Source organism: Aspergillus aculeatinus (genome assembly GCF_003184765.1).
Source record: "Aspergillus aculeatinus CBS 121060 unplaced genomic scaffold BO66scaffold_61, whole genome shotgun sequence".
NCBI classification, from domain to species: Eukaryota; Fungi; Ascomycota; class Eurotiomycetes; order Eurotiales; family Aspergillaceae; genus Aspergillus; species Aspergillus aculeatinus.
Window position 1 is genome coordinate 25,673 of NW_020291530.1, and position 14,254 is coordinate 39,926.

General features: G+C 52.9%; 5 protein-coding genes across 5 annotated transcripts in view; 2 read left to right on the forward strand and 3 right to left on the reverse strand.

Annotated features, from left to right (window-relative positions):
• BO66DRAFT_474864 (uncharacterized protein) overlaps positions 1–2,327 on the forward strand; it is a gene marked incomplete at its 5' end in the record, with an annotated part of 2,470 nt that extends 143 nt beyond the window's left edge. The window contains 4 exons of the mRNA XM_025653173.1: positions 4–700; positions 842–1,041; positions 1,181–1,407; positions 1,495–2,327. Coding sequence (XP_025499411.1) covers positions 4–700; positions 842–1,041; positions 1,181–1,407; positions 1,495–2,323 — 1,953 coding nt within the window. The 3' untranslated portion in view covers positions 2,324–2,327. The remainder of the gene's footprint in view (positions 1–3; positions 701–841; positions 1,042–1,180; positions 1,408–1,494) is intronic.
• A 919-nt stretch (positions 2,328–3,246) lies between these two features.
• On the reverse strand, positions 3,247–4,448 carry BO66DRAFT_358597 (D-isomer specific 2-hydroxyacid dehydrogenase family protein). Its single transcript, XM_025644943.1, has 2 exons — positions 3,872–4,448; positions 3,247–3,798 (listed from the first exon to the last, which is right to left on the reverse strand). Exons 1-2 carry the CDS (start codon positions 4,386–4,388, stop codon positions 3,281–3,283), a joined length of 1,035 nt encoding a protein of 344 aa, XP_025499412.1. The 5' UTR covers positions 4,389–4,448; the 3' UTR covers positions 3,247–3,280.
• Positions 4,449–4,707: 259 nt separating this feature from the next.
• BO66DRAFT_383082 (putative phenol 2-monooxygenase) lies at positions 4,708–6,935 on the reverse strand (the record flags this gene model as incomplete). Its single annotated transcript, XM_025646039.1, has 5 exons — positions 4,708–5,664; positions 5,742–5,962; positions 6,018–6,052; positions 6,121–6,584; positions 6,639–6,935. The coding sequence occupies 5 exons, from the start codon at positions 6,933–6,935 to the stop codon at positions 4,708–4,710; spliced, it is 1,974 nt and encodes a 657-aa protein (XP_025499413.1).
• Positions 6,936–8,217: 1,282 nt separating this feature from the next.
• On the forward strand, positions 8,218–9,179 carry BO66DRAFT_431863 (uncharacterized protein; the record flags this gene model as incomplete). Its single annotated transcript, XM_025650609.1, has 2 exons — positions 8,218–8,232; positions 8,313–9,179. The coding sequence occupies 2 exons, from the start codon at positions 8,218–8,220 to the stop codon at positions 9,177–9,179; spliced, it is 882 nt and encodes a 293-aa protein (XP_025499414.1).
• Positions 9,180–9,296: 117 nt separating this feature from the next.
• BO66DRAFT_395285 (WD repeat protein) lies at positions 9,297–14,178 on the reverse strand. The gene is made up of 7 exons (XM_025648185.1): positions 13,951–14,178; positions 13,667–13,855; positions 11,314–13,569; positions 10,822–11,265; positions 10,521–10,767; positions 10,211–10,461; positions 9,297–10,155 (listed from the first exon to the last, which is right to left on the reverse strand). Exons 1-7 carry the CDS (start codon positions 14,029–14,031, stop codon positions 9,643–9,645), a joined length of 3,981 nt encoding a protein of 1,326 aa, XP_025499415.1. The 5' UTR covers positions 14,032–14,178; the 3' UTR covers positions 9,297–9,642.
• Positions 14,179–14,254: the final 76 nt, after the last annotated feature.

Below are 14,254 nucleotides of genomic sequence, written 5' to 3' on the forward strand. Positions count from 1 at the left end.
GAGGTGTGCGGCGGCCTGGGCTGTGAGGATGGCTCTTGTGGGGATACCGGTTGCCCTAACGGCGACTGCTCGATCTCCTCATGTGAGCCCACCACCGCGACCAATTGCGTCAAATACTGCACGGTGACTACCAATGCGGTGGCACTGGCCACAACGTCGTGCACATTATCTACGTGCTATCCCTTCGTCGGGTGCGACGCCACAGCGACTACCAGGACCGTGACCTCTACCAGCGACGCTGCCTGTCCGGCCTTCACTACCACCCCGCCTGCTACCGTTGGTGAGGACCGGTTCGAAGGCTGCAGCCCGTGTGCCTGGGCTGAAATGCCCCTGACGACCGATGAGACGGACTATAATCTGGAAAAGCGATATGCAGAGCCTACCGCTTACCGTGCCATGATGGAGCCCCCCTCACCCGACAAGCGAGCAGCAAAGCCCAAATTCAATCCAATTACGTCCGCTACCATAGGCGGCTGCGCCTTGCCTACTCCCCTGACGCTGACATGGCTAGGGGGGCCCTCATTCCTGAAGAGTGCACTCAACAACAAACTTCAACCCAACCAGGAGAATATGCCCAGGTGGTACTCAAAAACAGTCGAGAATTGTGTCCCGACTGTGACACAGATCAGTGACCAGCTTATGAGTACCAACAGCAAGAATAGCCCGGGCAAAGCCCAGCAACCCACTAATGACCATGTTTGTGAGTTTTTCGAAGCAGCGCCACACTCAAACCCCTTGGCTCGATCTTTTCGCGCGTATTCCCTCGGTGGCTGTTGCTTTTTTCCTTGTGGACGCAACTCATGGTACTTGCAAGATTTCTAACCGCATTGCGCCACAACAGGGGAGCGTAATTGGTTCAATGCTTTCTGGACTTCCATCATCGGCCAAGGGAAATGGAACTGCGACCTAATGAACAGCGTGATGTTCGGCGAAGGGTGCTCGACCAATCTCCTACAGAAGGTCTTCAACGCGGTGGCGAACAATAAGGAATGGGATTTCATCGGTATGACTCATGAGGTCAATAGCGACTACAAAGGCTTGGTAAGTACCTTTTGATTACAACCGTCCGCCAACTCTCCCATTGTTGGTATCGAAGCGAGTGGCCGATAGAGCGGCAAAGAGGCGATTTGACGCGGACTTTTAAGTCCACCGAAAGCAGAGAGTTAACAAAATCCACCAGATCGGGAGCTACGAGTCCATCCCCGGCGTCAAAGACAATATAGTCAAGAGGAACAGGATCTCGGCTACGATGCCGTGGGGTCCGGAGAAAAATGAGATCGGGGTTCGACAAAAGCTAGCCACGAAGCTGAACTTCCTGGAAACGTTGGCGATGAGCTGTTATGTCTGGACGGAGCCGTGGCTGACCCCCGTGCTCGACTCGACCAACAACAAAGTCTATACTGAGCTGTAAGTTCGCGCCACTCTTACCGTCCGACCTCGAGTCATGTGGAAAAAGAAAGAAGAAGCTAAGGACTGTTCCCAACCCGAATCCAGTCTCGCAGTCGACGAGTATACCGCGGACAATAAAGAACTGGAAAGTACTAACCTAGCTACCCTGTATCGAGACTTTATGACTGCTCGTATGGTGGACATGATGGAAGAGGGACTGAATACGGCGAACCTGATGGTACAAGACCTGGACGCGAGCTTCATCACTGCTGCGAGTGTTGCCACAGGGGCCGGAGATGCTGGCATCTCAGAGCTCACCGCGTTACAGAAAGCATTCAACACTTTGGTCACGCAATTCGAGCTAGAATCCACGTCAGAACACATATGTTCCAAATCCATCACCTTGAGTTGGACGAAGCTGGACAGCGCCAAACGCGACCTGGGCGATGAGATTTGCGAATTACCTACCACCACCACCACCACCACCACCACCACCACCACCACCACTTCATCGTCCAGCACGTCGAGCGCCACCACCACTACTACCACTGCCGCGCCGTCTCCCGACCCCACGGCACAAGTGGTGATCGCACTTGCCGAAGATGCCAGTTCCCTCACCCCGTTCAGTTGGCAGTTTTTCGATGTTGCAATTGGGGCAACTCTGGAAGCGTGCGACGGCACTGGTGAGATCTTCGCGCCCAACGACGAGGATAGCGAAGGATATCCGTATCCGGATGGGAACTGGACGCTGGGCTTCAACGTCGACGGCATGAGTGGCTGCAGCTACTCCGGCACGAGCGACGGGCCTGGCACGTTGACCTGCCCCGCTCTGTCGGCCCCCGTGCAGTGCCAGACTGCAGGCAACAAGGACACCGTCTACTGTTATGGCGTGGACGTCACATCTATCACTCCGATGGTCGTGTGTTTGTGGTGATGAGGCGGCGCTCTCGATGGTGTGCATGTGCGTGTGGGTTTGTGTTTGTAAGGTACATAGATGTGCATAAAGTTTTGATGTTCTCGTATTATCTAGATGGAAATTCCAGTACCCCCTCGTTTTGTTTTAACAGATTGTCCGCAACCGTACCGTTAGAGCCAGGCCCATACCGCCTACTACTAAGTTCTGGGCACCAGGCAGTCAGTCTGCTTGGATCAACACCCGTCTCCTTGGGAAGAAAATCCTAAGTAGCAGACCTTGATGGCTGGGGAATACGTATGTATGGAGCAAGTAGCAAGGCATTTCGGGAAAGACTGCACCGATAATAGGGTCAAGTCATGCAAACTGGAATTTATACGTGTAATCTACTAGATAAAATACTTTGCATACGAATTGCAGCCGACTGTGGGTCTCTGATGTAAATCTGGTTCTGCTCGTGCCAATATCTTGTATACATTGAACAAGCTACTGAGCGCAGAATTTGTTCCAATAAAATGATTGATTATTGGTACAACAGCACAAAACAAAATCTGTAACAAGGAAAGATACTGATGGTCAAGATTATGTGGATATTGGTGGAATAAGCAGCTAAGATATTTGGAGTTTGGTTGCAGCTAACTGCTCCGGTCCTAGATTAAAGATAGGTTGGGATCTAGAAAAGACTCTGCGACGGAAAACTACTTTCTCCGGCTTTAACTATTACTGGATGTTATTAAATATATCCAGGTGACTTTTTAAATAATATAAGCCAACTACTATCTGACCGTGCTATTCAATCATTTTTAGAAGCTTCCGTCGATTAGAATAGCTAGTAACAGTCTACCAGTATTAGTCGACTCAAGCCACATTCCGCTACTGACTACTTGTGTACTTATCTTATACTTCAGGGTAATTAGTGAATAACAGGCATCACTAAGTGCAATCTCTATGGTCATGTCGAGTGAATTATCAGCAGAGCTAAGTAACCACATTCAAAGGCCTCCCCCTGCACCACTCCTCCACCGACAGCTTCAGCCGCTGCGAGTAGTTTGCCATCGTCCTCTGGGCCAGCCACGCCAGATGCGGCGTCACGATCAGATTCAGCCCCTCGGTCCCCTCAGCCAGCAGAGGCGAGTTGTCCGGCCCCGCGGGCTCCTGGAAGAAGACATCCGTCGCTGCGCCGGAGATGCGATCGTCCGTCAACGCGCGGACCAGCGCGGGCTCGTCGATGACGCCCCCGCGCGACACGTTGACCAGCACCGCATGGGGCGACATGGCCTCGAACTCGGCCGTCGAGATGAGATTCCGCGTCGAGTCCAGGAGGGGCACCGCCACGAACAGGACCGTGCTCTGCCTGACGACGATCTCGAACGGAACCCGTTCGAGCCCATCCTTGCCGATAGTTGTAGATGTCGTCGTCCCGTCACCTAGTGGCTTGCGGTCGGAGATGATCACTTTCATCCCCATGCCGCGGGCGAGATGGGCGATTCGCTTACCTATTTCTTGACTATCAGGAACACATCACATGAAAGAATCAATAACTATTCCTAGGTCAAAGAGCAATCTCACCAACGGCCCCATTGCCGATGATGCCCGCCACCTCCTCCTGACAAGTCAAGGGGGGCGCCCCCGCCTTGTCGAGGAAATCGAACATCAGCGTCTTCCGCCGCGGCCATTCGCCGGCGCGCGTCAGGGCGTTCATCCCCAGGATCTTCCGGCGCGCGGCCAGGTGCAGTGCGATGGCGTGCTCCGAGACGGATTCGGTGTTGGCTCCCGGGATGTAGGAGACGACGATGCCGCGGTTGCGACACGCCTCCAGGTCGATGCAGTCGGTGCCCACCGCCACGACCATCACCAGCTTGAGATTCGGGCTGACCTCGGCAGCGAGGGCGTTGGCGTCGATGCGTAATGCGGAGAGGACGATCACTGATGCATCGTGGATGCGCTCGTGGAGCTCTGGGGGAGAGGTCTGCGGGTAGACGGTCTTGGTGTAGGTGTGAGGGGCGGGAAGGTCGAAGTCGAGGATCTCCACGAAATCACCCTGGAGGTAGACGATGTGATGGTGGGTGGGAGAGGTTTGCGTCATTCTTGCGGCTGAGTCACTCAGAGATGTGTACAGTAAGACGGACTACTTCGTCGGTGGTTGAGGGACAGTGTCAAACTTCTTATACTGACTCGAATTTCTTCCCCTCTTCGATCTTCCTTCCGCGCCTTATCAGTGACATCTGACCCACCGTGTCCGGGCGAAGCGCTTCGGCTCTCATCGCCTCCACGTTTCGAGTCAATTACACACAGGTGCATTAGTTATCACGAGCTTCATCGAATGACTATAATTAGAAAATCGCATGCATGAGCCCGGATTCAAGCAGTCTGGTCAAGCAATCGAACGACTTCATGAAAACTGCTTACAGCATGGGGCGGACCTCCCTCTTCACAAATATCCCCTGGAGGTAGCGAGCCAAATCAGCGACATCCTCCAGCTCACCCATCCATCCGATATATTGATCGGGCCGCATAGCGATCAATCCTCCCCTCAATCGATCTACTCCCCAGGTTTCGTACCCTTTACCGTCGGATTGTTGGCCCCAACTACATGCACTATCACTCCATACCTTGGTAAGGTCGCAGCCCTCATTCTCATCGAAGTGGTACACAACACTGGGAAACATATCCAACTCTACATCCGCGAAGGGTGCGCTGTGGATCGCTTTGACATCGATGATTGAGTCAAGCTTGTTTTTGGCCGGGGTGAATTGCCTGAGCAGACGAGCCAATCCATCGCCGCATGTCCATACACGACTTGCTTGTTCCCTTGTTCGCACGTCTCCAGCTAGAAGCAGGATCCGGAAGCGCCCATCACTCTCCAGCATCTTCGTGGTCCACGAAGGCAGACCATTGGCTTGACTTCGAAGTCTCACCGGAACAAGTTTCTCGCCGGGGGTAAGGTGTTGGGCTACTGCCTTTGACTGCTTGCAGACTAATGGACTCTCGCGGTAATACGAAGTGTGGCCCTGAGAGAAGTGCTCTGTCCTGCGCAGAACGTCCCTCATCGCTATCAATGTCTCTTGTGCCACCGGGGCTGCGTGACTCTTTTGCTGTTCCTGCTGTAAGAAAAGTGCAGACCATTGACGGTCAAAGTCAAGGAGCATTTCGGCCAGGGGGTAACGCTCGGACTTGTAGGTATCGAGGATCGAGGGCTTTGCTAGTCCCTTTGCAACAAGGGCAACCTTCCAGCCAATGTTGAATCCGTCCTGCATGCTCATATTCAAGCCCATGCCCACCTTAGGCGAGTGAGTATGAACTGCATCTCCAGCCAAGTATACGCGACCCTTAGCGTTCGTTTGTGCAATTCTCCGACCAACCTGAAGGCACAGACCAAGAAGCCACAAGTTATTGATGAGTCCAGGTATGGGGCTAGGGTTGAACATGCCTGGTATACGGTCCACCAATCACAAACATCGAAGTCGAAATAGAAAGGACTCATTATCTTCTTCACCCTTTGTCGGACTGATTCTAGGGTCACTGCCAACCGATCAAATTTCTGAGAAACCTCGTGTTCCTCCTGCAATGGGACATAAAAGCGGACCAGGTTCTTTTCTCTCGGGACGATGAGCACTGTGCCTGATGCATTGGTTAGGCTTCCAATCCGACGCATGTCCGCTGTAAATCATATTAGCATCGTAGTCATCCTTCTTGCGTGGAATTGGACACTGACGGTAGTTTGTGATGGGAACGATGTCAATAACTCCCCTGGAGCACAAGTACAATGTTAGTTCCCAGCAGCAAGCTTTGTGAACGACAGCGCTTCGCTCACCTACCATACGTGATCTGTGGTCGAGCCTTCGAAGGGGATATTGAGCTGTTTCCTAGTCCAGCTGTGCGCTCCATCGCAGCCAATCACATATTTGGCCCTGAGCGTCTCAACCGTCCCAACCTTGTGCTTGCGACGCTGAATCGTGTCCTTCTGATCATCAACATCCACCGCATGATTGAGAGACCTGTCCGAGACACCGTGAGCCGGCGCCGGAGAGGCTTCTTCCTCACTAAGTGTCCTCAGCTTGAGCGTGATAGGATACGCATGTGGATCGCTCTCAAGTTCTTCATCATATTCCAACGACTTGCCGATGACGCCCCTCTCCACTTCGAGGTTGGAATTTTCTGCGATGGCGTCTAAGAGGAAACGCTCGATACGACCCTGGCTCAGCGCAGCGATAGCGTATGGTGGACTAGGTTCCAAGTCCGTGGTAACTTGGCGGCACAGCTTTCCGTTCTCATCAGGCCCCTACATCGAAGGGTCAGTTGTGTGGTCTGAGTCCTGCGTTTGTAAGATACTGACCCAAGACGTCATACTAAACACTTCATGGCCTTCTTGAAGGACCCGCTGGGCAACGCCAATACTGTCGAGCAATTCCAGGGTTCGGCTCCTGAGTCCATCTGCATGGCCTTTGAAGACCTTGGTCCCTTTCTTGTCGATGACGCGAGCATTAACACCACAGCGCGCCATCCAGTAGGCAGCCATCAGCCCCGATGGGCCTGCCCCGATGATCAGCCTGCGCAACAGTAAGTGACAGACTTTCAAAAGCGAATTGAAGAAAACGTACACATCAGTATAAGACTCGATTGTCTTGGCCATGATAGAGAATCAACAGTTTCAGAGACTTCTGTCGCCCAGAAAGCAACGTAGAGCAAAATTGGCGTTGGTTTCGAAGGTGAAGTCGGGGGAAATTGAGCTATTGTAGCGTCGGAGGGAGGTGGACACCACGTACATATAGTGCCCGAACAACTCAAAAGGTGACCTGGATCATTCGTCGTGTCGGCGGAGGGTTTGACTCCTCCACTAGCGATTCACGAGGTTGGCGCCGACTTATAGTTCACGGATGAGCAAGGACACTCCTGATCGACATCATCTTTCCCATAGTTTGTGGCACCCTAAATCGCCGATAGACCTCTTCGGCTCCAGCATAAAGGACAGCATTCGTGGGGTGTGGGTGTGTGTGTGTGTGTGTGTGTTTTTCTCTCCGATCGTCATAGATGGACAGGAGGCAGGCAAGGGCTGTGAGTAAGTGGGCCAGCGATGCACGTAAGTCGAGCTGAGGTAGACGATAGTATGCAAGTAAGTGGCTTGGGCGCAAAACAGTGCTGACTGACTGACACATTGGGACGGGAGGCCGACGCATGGCCTCAGGCAGTGCGGAACTATGGTTGGACTAAAGACTAAACTATAGTTACACACCACCACCTTAACACCTTACATGTGAGTGTCTCAGTATCCTACCTCCCAACACACTGCTTACTAGTTATTTCTCACCTACCTGAAATCTCAGAAGCTTCTCCCTGCCACACTCACACTCTCTCCATCTCCCACAGACGCGCTGCGCCTGAATATGTGGTTGGCAACCCGCGCGCCACCACGATCTCGAATGCCACGACACGACTAACCCTGCCGAAGAATGTGCGGCGCAGATTCGCACCAGATGAAAACGTCAAGATCGTCAGGGCCATTACTTGATCCGGAGCGATGATCGGACGCGCCTCGATGGCAAATCGCCGGGGAATGTGGGAGCGCGGCGTTTGAATGGACGATGAACCGATTGCCCCGGAATGCTGGGCGTGCAGATGATGCACTTGACAGATTCCTTCTCGTGGAGGTGGAAAGTCTTCTGTCGCATAAACATAGAGGCTGGTATACGGGCCAGAAGGCTATAAAATGATGGTCAGATTCGTGGTTCGAAGAGAAGAAGAAACAATCAGATCTCATTCAGCATCTTCACCAGACAGAACTACTATATCTTCCTTCGCTGGCTTGAGCTCAAGCTCTTTGTCTTTGCAAACCATCATCTCCACAGTTCTTTGAACTGCACAACCTCCCTCTTGAAAACAAAAACAAACAAGAACCACACCCCACAACCGTCAACATGCAGTGGTCAACCGTGAGCACCCCACCATCCTCCCTCCAACCAACCCAAACCACATTCCCCAAATACTAAGCTAACCCCCACCTCCTCAACAGGTCACCACAATCCTCACCCTCCTCCTCCTCAACACCACCCAGACTTCAGCCTTCAGCATCGCCCGCGTCTGGGCAAGCTTCTACACCGAGTGTCCCGCCGACGACTCTTCCTCCTCCGCCCCGGCCCCATCATCACCAACCGATGACCTCACCACCACAAGCACCAGCAACACCAACAGCATCCTCGCCAACTTCTTCGCCTCCTTCTTCCAGCGCACGGACGACCAATCGGCCACCGTCGTCATCGACGTCTACTCCGGCACCTGCCAAGCCTTCCCCGTGGGCCGGCGCTACAATGCCGACGCCATCTCCTTCAACGCCGAGGCCGTCTACACGGGGCCCTACGACCGGTGCAACGTGACCGTGCACGAGGTGCCGGGCTGCGTCGACGCGCCCCTGATCGAGGTCCCCATCCAGGCGGACGGCAGCGCCGCCGCCACCTGCACCGAGCGCGAGTTCCACTCCCTCTCGCAGATGTGGATCATGCTGCACTGCGAGACCGACAAGAAGTCCTCCTCCACCGGCACAAGCATCGGCAAAAGCAGCACCACCACCAGCAGCAGTCGCGGCGGTAGTGGTCAGCAGAAGCCCTCGCAACAGGCGCAACCTCACGGTGATGATGATGATGACGACGACGAGTCTCAGTCACAATCGTCCTCGTCCACGGATCCCAAGATCCCCGATATCCCCGCCATCCCTGACATCCCCAAGCTGCAACCCACGATCTTTTCGAAGTTGCACGCCGCGCTAGAAAATGTCACCGCCGCCACCAATGCCGGTGCTGGGAAGGCGAACTCGACGGCTCCGGTTCTGTCGCGGTCGATGCGTTTGCGGCGCGCGGCGCGCACTCGCTTGTCGAATCTGTGAATCGATTTCTGCACTTTTTCCTGCTGTTGATGTTCTTGATTTGAGTTTTGTATATTCTGGGCCTCGTGTATCTTGTATATTTGCCAGCCTTTCAGCGATTGGGTGATTGATTTTTGTGGCGTCTGGAGAGTACAGTACAAGTGTGCACAGATCTATAGAAGTGTTATGTATCATACAACAATATAATAAAGCTTTATGTTCAACAACGAAAGCCATAATTGTCATCTTACATAACAACCGCTTATTCACATACCGGAGTCAGAAACGAACTTTAATATACACGGGGGTCCGCAGATGCAACTTGGCCCATATCACCCTTATTTTTCGGGCAAGTAACCTCGACAAAAGAATCCGAACGAGTTACTCAGAAGAGAAGCCGCAGGTCAACCGATCTGAACAATTAGGACGCATAAACGCACAATAGAACGCAGTATAACTGCCGCCGCTGAAGACCTAGTATGAATCAAAAACCAAAGCTGTCAAGTAGGGAGTTCGCATCAGGCTCATGGAACATCGTGGGCGGCGGTTTCGGCGTCTTCTGTGATGCAGCAGCCGGGGTATGCGGTTTAGGGGCCAGGCGCTCCTTGGCCGGCAAATCTGCCACCACGAGACTACTCCGGCGTCGGAGAAGCTTCCGGTAATCGGGCTCCTCTTCTTGCAGGTCCAATGGAATCTCTTTCGTCTGTTTGGGGATTGGTAGCCCACCGAGGAACTCCCAGTGTCGAACGAGATCCAGTGCAAGAAGGTCACAGCCCATACGATCGTATAGACGAGCGTTGCGGGTGACAAAACTCCATTCCGCCTGCGGGGAGATTTTCGATGCTCCCTTGAGTGTTTGCAAGGTCTTTTCGCGGAGCTGCTTGTAGAGGACGACTAACGCAGGATCGTTGGAGAGGTACGACTTGGCCTGCAGAGGAATCATCCCCGGTGACCCAGGTGAAGAGGGTGTAGGAGGTATGAGCGACTCGACGGGAGACTTCTCATCATTAGTATTTCTCGCCACGTTAGGGTCGCAGGAGTGAGTGACTCACGATCAACGATTGGACGGCCATCCCGCGACGTCCTAACATCCAGAAAGCCCAAGAAGCCATCCATCGATTGCCATCGACAGCCGCCTCAGGAAGCACCCTTTCCTCGAGAAGCTCCTTCAGAACAGGCCCATCATCGCCTTCATATGCACGGGTGATGGCAATGGCAAGCTGAAGATCGCCCACCTGATTCACACATACGAGAGCAGCGTCGCGTATATGCCCAGCAAGTAGGAAAAATGTGGCAGCGTATTCTACCGAGAGTCAATCAGGGCCAGCTCCCGAAAACATCGGCGGGTAGAGGTAAACTCACCAAACCTCCGCTTGCCAAGTAGAGCATAAGCGTTCTTCAGTGCTGCTGTCTTCCATCGCGGTTCGTCGAAATTGTTTGACAGCAAACGTTGCGTCATCGCTTGCTCACGATGCCAATGCGCCATGCGCCAAAGTCCTTGGAGAATATTTTTCTTCCGGAGAGCCAGATAATACAATGAGCAGTCGACTGGATTCTTCTCCTCGGTCTTGGTGTACTCATTTCGAGCAACCACCTCGAGTTGGGCCCGCTGGTACCTGTTAGTCTTATGTGGGAAATCGGTCGGTATGATCTCTAAGCTTACCACGGCAGCAGGGTTCGACAGCCACATAAAAATGCCGCTCTCACGAGCTGACTTCCAACCCACTTTTCCACCATACTGTCGCGAAACCAGATCGACCAGAATATCCTGGCTACCGCTATGAAACGCCCACACAGTTTCTCTCCATGACACTGTATCGCTGGTGGCGACTCCCTGAGTTCTGCGCAGCAGATGTTGTCGGAAGAAGAGGAGATATCGAGCAGCATTGCCATCCATTGAGCGCCGGTGCTTCTCAACGGTGGCCACACATTCAACGGTGTCAACAAGCCGGAATTGTTCCTGGCTGGACAGCTGCGGTAGGGCAAATCGTGCCAGATTCTCATTGAGCGCAACAGCTATATTCTCATCCACCACGGTCACCTCATCCTCCAGGGAAAGGTCCGCATACGATGAATTGAGCTCTTTTGAAGTCGCTTTCTGTGGGGTCTGGGCTTGTTAGTGACACGGTATCGCGATTAATGATTCAAAACATACATCATGCTCGAGATAGAAGTCCTCCAGAGACATTTCCAGGAATCCATCGATGTCGTCCCCTTCCGTGTAGAATTTGAGTTTCCGATGAAGGTTCAATAGTATGGAGTGCACCAAATTTGTTTTCCCGCTAAGAATGCACTGTGCCAGAAATTGTGGATGGAAAACAGGTAATGGTCCATTGAGTCTGCTCACGACATCAAACAGGTCAACTGTAGAAAGGCCACGAGGAGGTATACGGAGTTGAGATATCAGGTGATCAGCAGCACTGATCTCATTTTCATATATGAATAGTTGGTTTCCAGCTCCGATGGCGAGATGACCATTGCTAAGCCAGCAGGAGTCTCCAATGGGATGTGGTGTGAGATCACGGATCCAGATCTCTCGGATCTGTGTCCAGGACGGACGCGAATCAAGATAATCGTAGCGCAGTTGAGAGAGAAGAATGACTTTGTGTGGAAATCCAACTGCAAGGATAGATTGCATATCCGGGGTAGATGTCCAATCAAGGTCACGAATCGAGTCTTGCTGCGAAAAGTGCTCCTCGAATTCTAGCTGTGCATCGTTCGTATCCCATATCGTCAGATGTGTACGATCTTCGTCGACCAGGGCAGCTTTCCGAATGGAGCTACCACTAGCCAGTGACAAGTTCGTGATGCCTGTTTCGACTGTAGATGTCAGGAGCCAATCGACGCGATTGTTGTCCCTATCAACCTTGGCCGTCCACGTTCTGACGGTGCCAGTCTTGGTGTATGACAGTGCAATATCCGGCGAGAAGAGATCGAAAAAGCCAGTCATTTCAGCTTTGCGCCCAGCTGGATCAACAGGTAAAATGTAGGCGATGTCCTCTTGGATGCCAAGGTGAAATGTGCAGAACTTGCGTAGACTGCACTCGGGCTTTCCCAGGTTCGTGTTGGGCAGCTGTATCTCCCAAGCTATTCCATCCATGCCACTCGCAATGGTTGCTATATACACGACACCATTCGATTCCGCAGCAGGAATCGGTAAGACACAGAGTGGTTTGCTGGAGAGCTTGAATTTTGCTGCTGCAAGCTTTGTCGCATGGAATGAACGAATATCCCAGACGGAAATCCCATCATGATGAAGATTCACAAGGAAGTCCCCGTCGCCGACAACACAGCTGCGATGAATATGCTCTTCTGCTAGCAGTGCACACTGCCGGAGCAGCGCTGATCCACTATCTCTCTGTTTCTGCCTCCAAATCAATGCTTTGCTATCATCCGTACGAGAGGCGAGCGTATCTCCAATGGCATTACGAACAATCTTCTTGATTGGCCCATTGTGTCCTGTCCATGATGCTCTCATGACAACTCGGTTCTTGCGGGGTGCTGGGTCGAATAGTACGTCGACCGGCGAGTCGAACCACTCAATCCGACCGTCGAAGTGGTGAACTAGGACGGCGATTGAGTCGCCCGGTTCTGTCCCCTGGAAAGCGCACAGCTGCGCATAGTCCTCTTCAATCGTCAACCCAGGCATGAACGCAAAATTCAAGCCCTCGACATGGAGAATGTTGAACACGTTCAATTCCGCCTTGGCCTTCGACCCAACATCTTGCAACGCCCAGGCCGACATGTGTCCCTCGCCGTCTATTACAACGCAGATTTCCGGGCTCTTGTTTGCCACTTCAATTATATGCTCCAAGGCGTGATTATCCGTGTTGCCTGTGCCACGCAGGACGGCCTTCTCGGTCGCAACGCAGAAATCCCGGCTGTCAACTATGAAGCCGTACCGACGAGAGGTATCCGTATCCTTTGTTGCATGTCTCGGCTGAACCGATGCGCCCATGTCGATCTGCGTCCAAAGTTGCAAGGCAGTCGAAGCATGATTGTCTATCGTCGCCCAAACCCTGATTTTATTGTCCGCGCACAGCGTGTAGAAGACATTGCCCATCGACTGCTCCCTATGGTAGGGTCTGCGCCAATGAATCCCAGTGACGACCGTCGGATGTGGAAGATAAGACACTTCAAACCGAATGTTATTCCCGAAGTTCAGCCTTCGCCAGACCTTCACCATGCGATCATAATGTCCGGCGGTCACCAAAAGCGTCGCGTCGGGGGAGAACTGGGCGAACTTGACCGTGCTTGCCAGTGCTTGCTTCCACACCGGTCGCGGCTGATCGTTCAAATACCAGAGGGTAAGGTGGGAATTTCCTAGAAGCAATTCATCGGGCGAGCCCCACGAAAGGGTACGGATCGTCTCGTCGTCATTATCGCTGCGGAACGTTTGCACTAGGGACCACTATACAAAGAGAAGCATTTTCAGTATCACTGTCCTCGGTCTTGTTCTTGTCCGACTGTACCAATTTCCACTCTGTGTCATCTCAGCAGGAACCGACCTTGAGCGTTTCGTTCTGGATTCCATATGGTTGGTAAATAAAGACATCAGGTCCACCACACGCGGCAATCTTGCCGGAGACTTCATCAATCGTCACTGCCTCTAAGACATCGGTATCGTCGACGTAGATGGTTTGTAGGAGCTTGTGTGGACCGCCGAGGATAACCAGTGCTTGGCCGGAAATGTACACCTAATACGAGACGACGCGCGGGGGCAATAGGTCAGCGAAACCGCAGAGAAGTAACAACGAGGGATGTCGCATGGAGGTTCAGTAGGGAGCCTTACAATAACGCGAAGCCCATCCCACAGCGCAGTGCTGAACGACTGCAGCTTCGTCGGGGGCCTCCCCGGCAGTACCGCTCGCATAGAGGCGGTGGTTGTTGGGGGTTGGACGCTTGTTGCGCACAAGATGAGGTTACACCATTGCCAGGTGCAGAGTCACAAAGCGTCTATCAAGAGGATAGGTAGTAAGAGACAAGTCAGCAAGAAAGGGTGATGTGGTGACAGGGAAACAGAGGGGGTGGAAGTTCACTGGAGGAGGGGAGGTCATCCCCGATTGAACAAGCTAAGCTGTTGCTCTCCGCTGCTC